Genomic DNA, 12,864 nt, shown 5'->3' with positions numbered 1-12,864 from the left:
TGAATATTCTCAAAAGTGGTGATAAACCATTTTACGCATTTATTTATATATTTCATTAGGTTCTCTCTTATTACATTTATGACCCAATAAGACAAAATAACAAGGTATTTATTGAATACATATCTACTATGATACACGTATTGCTTGTAACGAGGACCTCCGACCCTTATTGTATATCTAGTGACTGCTTATCCTCGATCGACGCCATCCATCCGAGGCACGCGCGTCCTTCGTCCCGATTGGCAGCCGAGATGTATCATTTTTCCTAGAAATTATTGTTATTACGAAGCATCATCGTCGGGGCAGAGGGTTTTTTTCGGTGTAATTACAGCGGTGGCTCTGCGGCCGCGATACCCCGGCGACCATTTTATTATGGCGGTACGTGATGTGGGTATTAGTCGGTGAGGTGGCTACTTTGCAAACCTACAGTGTATTCAAGGGCCCTTATATTCGAGCGATGATTTGCAGGGTTGTGCATACTAATAATGCGGATAACTTACTACCATAAAAATAAGTTTTAACGATTATGTAGTAGTTGCATAATTCGTTTAAGTCTGCCAATGCGCAGAATTATAAATAAAGTGTCATCATTGGTATTTTTCTTTGTTAGAAATTATTTTTTATTTTTTAGTTGATATAAGTTTTACATTTAATATTATATGTATTCTACAATATAGTAAATAATATACAAATGCACGTGTGGGTGTAATTCCGGGATGCGATGTAATACCCGGCAATTGGTGATATTGACGATATGCTTCGTAATTACCGAGTTACGCGTCGGCTTCGTCTCCTCTTTCGTTCTGCCGCTCTCTTCTGTTCTGAGCTTTTGCCCCACGAGAGAGCTTTTTTTCAGACGCTCGTAAAACCGATTTACAGACTCGCAATTAGCGCCGAGATTGGCTCGCAATTAAGACCCCGACAATCGCAACGGACGAGGGTGAATCTCGGCAATATTGGCGCCGAGATCTCGCCACTTCCACCTTCTATTGCCGTGTGTTATTATTGGCTCGCAATAATAAAGCACAAAGATAAAATAAATTGGCTCGTATTGTTTGCTTATATCCTGTCTGAATTGATTCAACGAATATCTTGAAGACTTGTATTATTATTATAGTAAGTTTGCTAACACATACAATTAAAAATGTATTGGATTTTTGGCTAGCAATTGTAGAGTAAGAGTTCTATTTTTTTTTGTAATATAATGATCTTGTATAATTTAGTTATATTATTTAATAAAATTGTTAGTAGTAAAAACACTTATTTAGCACAAAGCCGTAACAAGGATGATAGTACTGGTAATTTAGCAACATATGCAAATATATGAAACAACTAAATTATTGATAGTATGAGTATTATATAATAGTAATAATATGCAGATGTGTTTTGGATAAAAAGTGAATAGCGTGATGTTCACTGATCTATAAGCTATTATTTTTCATAACATCGATGATATACATATATATTTAAAAAACTAAATTTTACATAAAAATTAAAATAAATTGTTAATACAAGACTTTTATTGTGATTACATATTACGGTACATCTCAAAGGTAAAGTTGTATATTTTATACATATATTTTTAAGTTAAGATTACAAAGATTATCTATGTAAAAATAAACTTGAGCTTTTCATAGCTAGTTTTGTAAATATATGACTATATATATATATTGAGAAACGTTAAGTTTGCTAACACGAGCCACCCATTGTATCGTAAACGTATTGAGAAGCCACTCCTATTACTCGATTTTGCTATATTTTATCGATTTCCTACTTTAGCGGTAGCAAATCCACTACCCAAACATAAAACAGAAGAAGAAGAAGATCGAATTCGAATTATTTATGCAATGTAATTGTCTCCGAGTCGGTAGGTACAACCCACTAATGGTTATTACTCACGATGCTCTCGATCTTGATGCGCTCGCATGGCCGCCGCTGTGTATTCGAGTAATTTAACCCCTCATTAGGCATCGGCGGTTGTTCGCATTGTGTGTATGTGTGTGTGTACAAAGGGACAATTTTATAAAGGACAATTGTTGCCGATGGACACTTTATCATTGCAACACTCGCGAACGTCCGCCCTGTGGCGGAATGAAGTCCTCCTCCTCCTTCTGATACAAAAGAGACCGTAAATATTGAAGACGGAGTCCGGTATTTTCATCCAATTAAGATAAACCACAATCCGTCCGTAATCTTTATATAGTTCGTGATTGTTTTATGCCAGATGCGTCGCCGCTCGACTATGTCGGGAAAATTGATAATCGCTCGAGATCCGTATACGTAATTTACAATCGGTAGGTAAATTGGCAAAAAGCTTCGCCGGTAAACTGGAAGCGGCACGCGAACGAGTTCAATAGGAATGCGATATAAATAATATATTTAATATATACCAAATACAATTTTAATAAGATTTTATTAAGATAATGAATCATGCGATATATTTTAAACAACAAATTCAAAGAACTTTTGAAAAATACATTGAAAACCTTCTTTAAATTTATTATATTATATATTTTAACAAATATTTTTTACAGTAACTATCGGTTACTTTTTAATTGAATATGTTTATCATGTAACATAATGATGAAAAAAGTGACCCAAATATTTCCCAGAGGGTTTTATGCAATATTTGTGGAATCTTTTTTGTCTTCCGCGTAGTCGCTTTTTTCTTTGTCTTTAGTAAACTGTCTAAATCATCAAGTAAACTGAGCGCTTCAGATCTTAAATATGGCTTTGAAAAGTTTAAGATCGGACGTTCTTCTAGGTTTGATCTGGCTCCCGATTTGATTTTATAAGGTTGCAAAATAAGTCTTTCTGCTCCTTTAAAGCCTATTTTTTATTTAATTTTCAAAGCGTAATCATTACTTGATCTTTGGAAATGCATAAAAGACATCCTTATTAAAAAAATAATGTAAGAATTATAGACTATACCTTATTTGCGATAACACAGTCAGTTCGAGAGCTATACATTTCATCATTATTCGTAATTGAGAAAGAGATGACATGTTTGGGTTTACGCTCCTACTATTAGCTCTAAAGCACACAATACGAATATATTCTTATCATTACTCCTATTGTTTGATGAATATAAAAAAATATATTAATGATTTTAATTTCTATAAATTTGTTCAAAATATAAACAGAAGTAATTTGAAGTATATCTGTATCGTGTGCTTTAGAGATAATATTAGGGGTGTGCACCCAAACTATCTCTTTCTCAATTATGAATAATTATAAAATATATAGCTCTTGAATTGACTGTGTTAACGCAAATAGGGTATAGTCAGAATGCTGTCAGCTTCTGCTAAATTATTCAAAATAATTTTCGATGGTCACTTTTTTAATTACCTTACGTCTTTCACCAAACTATTGATAAAATCTATCGATACGTTAAATATAAGTAGACGTAATATATATTGATTTTAAACAAGTCTTTAACAAAGTTTGCCATGGGTTATTATTAGTAAAAATATGTTAAACCTAGTTTGCTCAGATGATCTAACTCGATTATTCTTAAGTTATTTGAGAATTCGTAGACAGTTCGTAACCTATGGAGGTCGATTGTCAGTTAGTGTTTCTTCTTAAAAATGACTTCTTTTTAATTTCTGAAAAGAAATTGTTTAATCAAAAATTTTAGTGAAATGTTAAAAAAATTTCCCTTTTCACAGAAATTTTACAAACATTTTTTGTTGTTAAAAAATAAATTTGTACAAATATTTTATAATGTTTCATAACTACTGCATTTTTACTCCGCTGCATAAAGAAGGTGTGTCCGTGCCAAATGTTTGAGAATATGCTAGTTTTTTTGGAGGCTTGTCATATAAGTTGGAAGTATTTGAATGGTAAGAAATTGTTTACGATTTTCATGACTACTCTAATCAGGCTTAACTTTTGTATTGGTATAAAATCTAAAATCAACATTAATAATAAGATAAGAAAAAGTTTATGGAAGCTTTGCCTGTGGGCGAACTTAAGTCTCGTCTTCAATCCAAAATAGTTTTTTATATTATTTTGTTTGAAATATGAAAAATGTAAAATAGCAACAGCTGTTATTGACATTTTTTTTTACGATTTATTAAATCATCATTGTATTGAAATAAGTTTTTTCAATAATTATCTAATTCTTTGGTTAGCGATAATATAAAGATATATACAATTTTATTCTATACAAAATTATAAACACATTATATATATTACATATTTTTTTATTGTTTATCAAAAATCTACTTAAATGTGTAATGAAAATTCTGATTTCACGAATGAAAACATCTAAAAAACAGAGTGAGAAATTTCACCCTTTTAGGAGTTCTTCAATAATCTTACCTGAGCCATCTATAACTTTCATTTTTATTTTGTAAGTCAAAGATTTAAAACTGTTTAGATGCATTTGACTCTTTCTCACTACAGAGTGATTTAGACTATTTTTTCTTATTCTGCCCTTTTGAATAAAAAAATGCTCATTCACTATAAAAACATTCATTCGATCTCTCTATACGTAAACGACGTCTGCAAAAAATCTTTCAAAATTCGAATTGCAATTGCTGAAATATTTGTGTTCTTGTCATAATTAGAAAAAAAATTGATTATTATTATTATAATAAAAAAGATAATAATAATAACTATTTGTGAATGTTATATTTGATCAAATAATTTCAAAAATTATGTAAATTGTTACATCACCGTTGATCTTTATCTAGCAACAAAGCACACAAATATAAAATTGAGTTACGCGAAGAAGCAAGCGGCATTCCGTGCGCAGCATCTTAATAAGAATCCGGATTAGGATTATGCACTCTTGTCATCTAACCACCTCAACGAAAACTAGCGTGTAACTCTGAAGCTATACAACAACAACAACATAACAACACAGCCTCTCGGTCGATTACATCTGCAATTACTCGCACAACTCGCAATGGGCGTATGCACGTCACAGTGAAAAGTTAACCATCGAACGTTAACTCAAATACACTCCAATTGAACCAAATCCTATAATAAAAACAATTCAATTTACACAAAACATATATATTCAAACATCCGGGGTACGAGAGATTCGTAACCGAGATCCCAACATGAGTACCATGAGTGGGTATTATCTGATCACTGGGTACACGTTCATTAAGCTAAATTCATTCATTCGGCGAAAGGACTTCTTAATTAAGAATTGGATCGTCATGCCATCCCCTTGTGTGGTTGTGTATATGTGCAGTTGAATATTTACATTATTCTGATGGAATTGGAACGTACAAATCATCCGGGCTGATAGACGTGCTCGCTCTGGGAAGACAATGGTCTGATCTAAATCTGTCCGTGGTGGAGTCTGGACGCATTCGTCTCCGATGCGGACCAAGAGGCATCTGTTGTGTTTGGAATATTCGGGATTCTCAAAATTTTAGGTTGAGTAAATTAATTGATTTAATATGAATATAAAATGACCGATTATCAAATTCACTACATCTTGTAATTATTTTTTGTTTTTAAAGATATAATATAACCTTCTGCCAGCTCTTTCTTTTAATTCCATTAAAATCAAATTTTAAAGGATTTGATTAAAAATATTCCGATATCCCCCTTTTTGATTTTTTTATGATGTTGCATGTTATTTCACTTTTAGATAACCACTGTCTTCTACAACAATTGTTGTCCTGCAACACTTTTTTTCCATTTCCGGTTATCAAGATTCAAGATTCAGAAGCCCTTGGGAAATGCGGATACGCACCGACTTATTTTATTTGCTCAATTAATTTGAAACCCATATACCTTCCCAAGCCTTCCCTATTTTAATGTATGAACTGCACTATTGAATCGGACTGGTTTAGTTTTTAGCCCAGCTGGTGAATAGTTTGGGTAAGACGCAAACTATTCATCAGCTTGGGTAGAAACCAAATCAGTCTGATTCCCATCTTCGTTTTAAAATATTTTTATTTTAAGACGAAGACGATTTTTTTTAATGAATTTTATATAACATGCAATTTTGTGTAAATTCTTCACATGATCAAAATTCTGAAATTCTGAAATTTAAAATCTAGATGTGCATCAAAACAGATATAGCAAAATACGTACTCAGGTATTAATAGCAAAAGTACGACTGACTGTTAAAACTTAATTTAAAAAACACGAAATTCATTTCGGGATTACTAAATATATAACACTAGTTAGTATTATTTGTTAAAAATTAAACTGAAGTTTAATATTAAAATAGTTATATATTTATTTAAATTATAGTCATTTATAAATTACTGTTTATAAATAGCAATGTGCGTTAATTGAAGCATATTGCATGTCAAGCACACATATTTTATTATGCTATTATGAGCTATTTTTTAAGCAATTAAAAACATACAACTTGAGCTTATGATTGATTAAACGTTGATTAGTAATTTGCATTAATCCACATCCGCATCGATAAACAATAAAAATATGCATTTAACTGGCACAAATGACTCGCTGAGAACAATGGTTCAAGTTTAACCGGATCTCGATTGACGACCGTCGATTGCGCAAATCAGGATGCGTTTACTCACTGCACGATTATGCAAATGTCCATTAATCTACACTGTAATATTCTGTAAACGTTACAGAAGATATTTCCAGCACATTTTGAGAGTTGTCGAATATTTTCTCGTCTGCCACTTAGTACGCAGCGTCTCCCGCTCGGTCGGTCCCTTTTAATGTGTTCCGTTCCCGTCGTCTACTTTTTCTTCATTTGAATAATGAATTTAAATTCCCGTTCGGCAAACGAAAGTAACGGTATCCGAGCTCGATCAGAACAATGGATGACAAAGGACGCCGAAAAATTAGCCTTTTTTCTTTGCTTTTTGGCTTTGTTTTGCGCAGTCAAACGTTCGGACTCCAAAGTCGATTTGTATGTACGGGAACGTCATATTAAATTCGACCGATAAAACCGATCTCAATTTGAATAATCAATGCGATTCTGCTTTCGATGTTTTGCATTCAACTCCCGATGCTTTATATAGATTCGTGAGAGTTTTCGGTGATTTATTACGATTTTTATACTTGTTGTATACAGTACATATTCTTAATTGGATGTAAACGATATTCATTAAATTTTAATTTAATATACTGTGTATATATTTAGAATATCTTAATTTAATATATAATATGCAAATAACTTTCATATTTCATATTATATTCATAGCTTAAAAACATACGTAGTCATATCGTTAAATACGTGTACGGAATTTTTAAATATGTTAGTTTATTTTAATTTTTCAGTAAAAACATATTATTTTTTTTGAATTTTAAAAGTATTTGATTAAAACTATATTTACCTGTGAGATAATTTTAAATACAAATCTAAAATACAATAACAATTAACGTACGTTTTAAATATACAACATAAACGCATTAATTAAACTATTGTATTTAAGTAGCTTATTAAAAAATTGTTTTAATCTAATTAATATCATAATTATTATTAATATCATAAAAAATGCGTATTTTATTTACATTTCTATATATTCTTTATTATCTATTTAAAATTTAATTTATTTGATTTTTAAGTACATTTTTATTAATTAAAATTTATGTTTATTACAAATAAATTATTTCTGTGTGATAAAGCACATTATTATACATTTATTATCCAAATTTAGTTCAAATAGGTTTTGAAGAAACATTTTTGCATGCAAAAATTTCAACAATAAAATATTTTTTTATACCGAGATATTAATATTTAAATAGTACATTTTTCTTTATTGTTTAATATAAAAAAAAATGTATTATTACTTGAATATATTTTTAAAATATAAAAAGCCTTTTTCTTATTTATGTAGTTAGATAAAATATAAATGTATGTACTCAAAATATAAAGAAATTAAAAAAAAGTGTTGTTTTACTGGGTTGGTAATAGAGTCTCCAATTACTCGAACCATCAACTACTCGAGTATCGAATATTAAAATTTTAAAATACTCGAGTACTCGAGTACTTTCGTGTATTTACCAAATGTACCAAAATAGCTATTATTCAAATTCGTGCACATATAAATAAATAAATAAAATACTTAGTATGTTAATTTTTACAATTATTTTAACTTCACGAACATACTTTTTAAAAACAATACTGCAAAAAGTGTCTCCAATTTAATATTACTGCTAACCTTTGGTTTTATTATTCCCGTTATGAAAAAAACCCTTTCCGTTGCTGTTGATGTTGGTCTTATTGTCATTAACGCGTTGGATAAGGCTTCTAATTTATATCTGTTCGCTTTTTATAGATATAAAATTTTTTGAACTCTCTTTTTATGTTCTCTTCTTTCATTCTCTTCTCTGCTTTACTCTTATTTCCTTCGACTTTTGACAAAATAGCATTTTGTAATTCTTCTTGAATAGATTTTTTTTCTTAACAATATACAATATTCTACTCCTTCTGATTAATGCGAAGAATTTAAATCTATATCCTTCGAAGATGTATTTGAGTGAATCCCTTTCACTCTAGAGCTAAACGGTTCGCAAAGAACTGACTTTACTTTAAATGCCTTTAAAACACACAATTGTTTTGATTTATATTTTAAGCTGAGGGATCAGTATAAACAATTGACAACACTTTACGCTACAACTGCATAATCATAAAACCTAAAAAAAATTTTTGTTGATATTTCATATTGTTCATTGCCATAAATTAGATAAGTCGGGACTGTCGAACAGAAAACACAAAAGAAATTTCTCCGTCGTACCCACTAACATAGCCGACGACCGGAACTATGCAACTATGGAACTATGAAAAATTATACCTAATAGTAACCGCTCTAACTCGGGACTTCGGGCATAAACGCCAAATAAAAGCAAGACGTTAACCTTTACCGGACCGAGTTAAAGTTATTTTTGTTTCTGAAATATTTAAAAAAATTTTAATTTCGAGTATTAATCGAGTAATTTTCAAAATACTCGATTATCAAGTACTTGATAAATAGACAAAAATACTCGAGTATCGAGTACTCGATTACTCGAATTGGAGACTCTAGTTGGTAACATTCATATTTTCATTGTCACTGAAATATTTTTTTAGTAGATTTTTAATTATCAATGCACAGTGTGAATTTTTTGCTGAATAAAAAGAGCAAGTGCAAGACTTCAAAGACGCTAGAATCAATTAACTTGTTTTATGCTTACATTTATAAAGTCAATCGCATTATCTTTCTATACATCTATAGTATATCTTTTGATTTGTTTTGAATATTATTTAAACACGGATATCATACAAATCCTAGTTTATCTCTTAGACCGCACACCTGTTATAAGCCGCGCGAGCTTTCACCGCGCATGAAAAAGCTTTTTACGGCCGCGAGCTTTTCCACACGACGTCCGCGCTTCATTGTTCGCCGGGCAAAGTTAAAGAGAACAAAAATATGAAGAACAAACGAGCCAAGAACAAACATACGGCAAGTGTTGTTGGTTGCACGCCGCCTAGGACTACGGTGGTCGCCTTTGATACCACCGGCAATAGATTTATGAAATTTATATGGCAGCCGAACCAGATCACGACTCTCTCGGACTATTTTCCCTCTTGGTATTGTGTTGCTACCCTCGTGTCATCTCGGCCCATTCACGAGAAGGCCTTCTCGATGCCTCCTTTTCCATAACATCGGACCATAGCATCGATTAGCATACATTATCGGCATCGGCAACGGTAATATCGGGACGTCACGCGACGAAAGAATCGCAACGATATTATTGCACATATCGAGTTTAATTTTAAACTGCGACTTGGCATGCCACGCGGAAAATAAGATGAGGAAGTTAAACTTTAATTTTACTTACCGTGTTTTTTGTTTTGTTTTTCAGGCGACAAACCGCATGCATGTGAGCTGTGTAATAAGAAATTTGCGCTGGCTTGCAATCTGAGAGCTCATATGAAGACACACGAAGGTAAATATTAATCTATTGTAATTTAAAATACAGGCGGCCCTCGACTTTTGCACATAATTGGTTCCTGAAAATGTGTGCAAATGTTGAATGTACGAAAGTCGAGGAAAGTAAAAAAAAATTGAAATCGTGTGTATTTTAAAATATTTATTTATCAAGTAAATATAAGGTGTTTAAAAGGCGTTTAAGAGACACGTTTAAATGGGGTTTGCGGGTGTTTCATTTGTTATCAAGAGTTAACTGTTTTCCACTATTAATTTTCTTTTCTTCATATAGTATTTTATAACATGCTATGTTTTTATTGATCGCCCCACGCACTTGAGATATGCGTACTCTATTGGGATCACAAGCTTCCATAATATTTAAAAATTTGTCAAGGTACGTGAAGGCTTCATTCATATTTTTCATTGTTAAAGAGTTTTCCAAAATAAACATGTCTCATCTACATTAAATATTTGGCTAGAGGAATATTCTACATCTTCAATAATTTTGGATAATTAGGAAATAAACTCTTTTGCAGCATCTTTATTCGCATCAGCCGATTCTCCAGTAAATTTAATATTATAAAAAGAATACCTTATTTTAAAATTGTAAAACCAACCGTTACTTGCTTTAAAAACCGTGTTAAATATTTTTTTAATTTATCCTTCCAATCTTTGTGCAAACTAAGAGCTTTTGCTTGAATAATTGAAATACTCAGAGGGACATCTTTTTGATGTTGGTCATCGATCTACGATGACAAAGATTTTTTTTGCTGTGTTTTTTTGGAAACATATTAAAGATTGTGAAAATATATCTTTATTTTCCACAATTTTGAACGTATTCTTTTTTTATATTTTTATTTTGCAAAATTGAACATATCGTAGACCTGTTTGTATCATACGAATGTCCGATTGAAGCAAAAGATTCACCGCTATCAAAACATTTTTATTAAAAAAAAATTTAATTTGAGAAGATTGTTTTTTTTTAATGTGCGAAATAGCGAATTGTGCGAAAGTCGAACGTTCGAAAGTCGAGAGCCGCCTGTATATATATTTAATTAACATAAAATGCAAAAATAAATTTTGTTACATAAGTATCATTTTATTAAAATGTTTGAATTAGTTGCATTTTGTATACAAAATTTACCTATCAACTGCTAAAACGTCAACCAAAATATTTTCTATATATTGTAATAATGGACCGATTTTTTGCTGAGAACTTTAAATTGACCGATACACGTATTGATTTAATTTTAAAATATTAGTGAGCATAAAAACTATGAAACAACAACGCCTAATTATCCCTTTGATGTTACATCATAATAATCTCTAGGGTTAAGATTGCAGTCGCCATATACCTCACAAAAAAAATGAAGCCCCAAAGGCACATTTATAAACCTTTTCTCGGCGACAGTCTCCTTTTATAAAAACGTCGTTAAATTCATAATCAAAAAATGAATACATTTGTAACACATTGTGAGAGTTGAGCCACACAATTCCATTCACTGCTCGGTAGGTGATATTATCATTAATGTGCAATGTTATAAGCTCGACATGTTGAGGTGGGCAAAAAATATATTTCTTTCAAATAGATCATCACTCCTTATTTGTCTTGAGCGAATGATTTATACAGATCGTTAGTCATTGAATAAAAATACTAGTTATAAATTATGCGCCAGTCACAATATTTGATTCCGTTATTTGAGGTCAGCAATCTTATTTTTTTGAACTTGAATGTATAATTTAATTTGAATAATAATATCACAATAGATTGCCGCTAGTTGTCACCGCGAGCCAATAGATTGGTCATCTTGTGTTACAAGACAACAATAGAGTACCGCCACAGCGGGTGCTGCCTACCTAACCATAATGGTTTCAACACACAAGATACAAAGAATTTTTTGATAGATTGCTCGGAGCCATATTGGATCAGACGTTTTATAACAACCATTCGGCGACACTCATAAAAAAATTCCGATATCTTACATGGAGGTTTTTTGGAGTACGAAAATAACATTGAATCAGTCAGTGTTTTATATTTATTTGAATATGATTTTAATATGCTACTGGAGTAGCAGGTGCCCTCCAGCTCGATGGGCGGCTGGAAGGGCTGGAGGAATGTAATTAACCCGTCGGGAGGGCCGACGTCAAGTTCTCCCTTCGAATGTCCGCCCACTACAAAGCTATTTACAGCTGAGAAAAATATTTGCATCCATGTATGCACTCTTGAATAAAGAGTTAAAAAAAGAGTTACTTTCAAAACCCCATTAAAAAGCAAAAGCACGTTTTTAGTTTAGATATACATACTTACTTGCAAGTTGCAACTAATTAGTTTACTATTTACAATAAATTATTTTTTTAAATACCTATTTAATTATCATGATATATTATTGATTTTAAACCAAATTAGTATAAATCACAATATCCGACTGTTTTTATATTATGATACAAATTTTATTTTAAAAAGAACTATAATTTAATCAGTATGTAAAGTAAATTAATTCTTTTTCGTATTTATGTAGTGTTAATTTTCAAAAAAAAAACTTTTTTTTTGCAAAAAAAAGATTAAATCAAAAATTTATACGAATATTCTTAAATGGTTTACAACCGCGCAATTTTAAAAAAACAAGTAGTGGTTTATCTCAGATAAATATACAGCTATATTTAAAGCAGGTAGTGAGAAAAGAGACAGAGATTTATTGTACTAACTCTCCAAAAACACTGTTTAACAAAATAAGTATATTGATTACCGGCACATATTGCTATTTTTTTTTATTCAGATATGAATTTAAAATTAATATACTTTATTATTTTATAAATAAGACTAGATTTAATACAATCAAGGTATATATTAAAGGCACGCTTTTAAATCGCCGACGCCATTATCCAATTTGCTCAGTTATGAAAATTAGCCTAGCCCCTTTCGTGAAATCGCTTCGCATCCGCATAGATTATATAATATTGTCCTCGTAATTTTGAAACGCCCTGGGCATCAGGCTCA

The 12,864-nt window shown here is 31.2% G+C and overlaps 1 protein-coding gene across 1 annotated transcript in view; it reads left to right on the top strand.

Moving 5' to 3' along the window:
- Nucleotides 1–12,864, top strand: part of LOC148232923 (uncharacterized) — a 164,374-nt gene that overhangs the window by 150,166 nt on the left and 1,344 nt on the right. The window contains exon 6 of the mRNA XM_088189863.1: nucleotides 9,802–9,885. Within this exon, the coding sequence (XP_088045989.1) occupies nucleotides 9,802–9,885 (84 nt within the window). The remainder of the gene's footprint in view (nucleotides 1–9,801; nucleotides 9,886–12,864) is intronic.

The sequence above is a fragment of the Plectrocnemia conspersa genome, unplaced genomic scaffold (genome assembly GCF_051122295.1).
Source record: "Plectrocnemia conspersa isolate PC_06_02 unplaced genomic scaffold, ASM5112229v1 ptg000008l, whole genome shotgun sequence".
Lineage (NCBI taxonomy): Eukaryota > Metazoa > Arthropoda > Insecta > Trichoptera > Polycentropodidae > Plectrocnemia > Plectrocnemia conspersa.
Note: the sequence above shows the minus strand (reverse complement) of the source record. Positions and strands in the feature narration are given on the sequence as shown.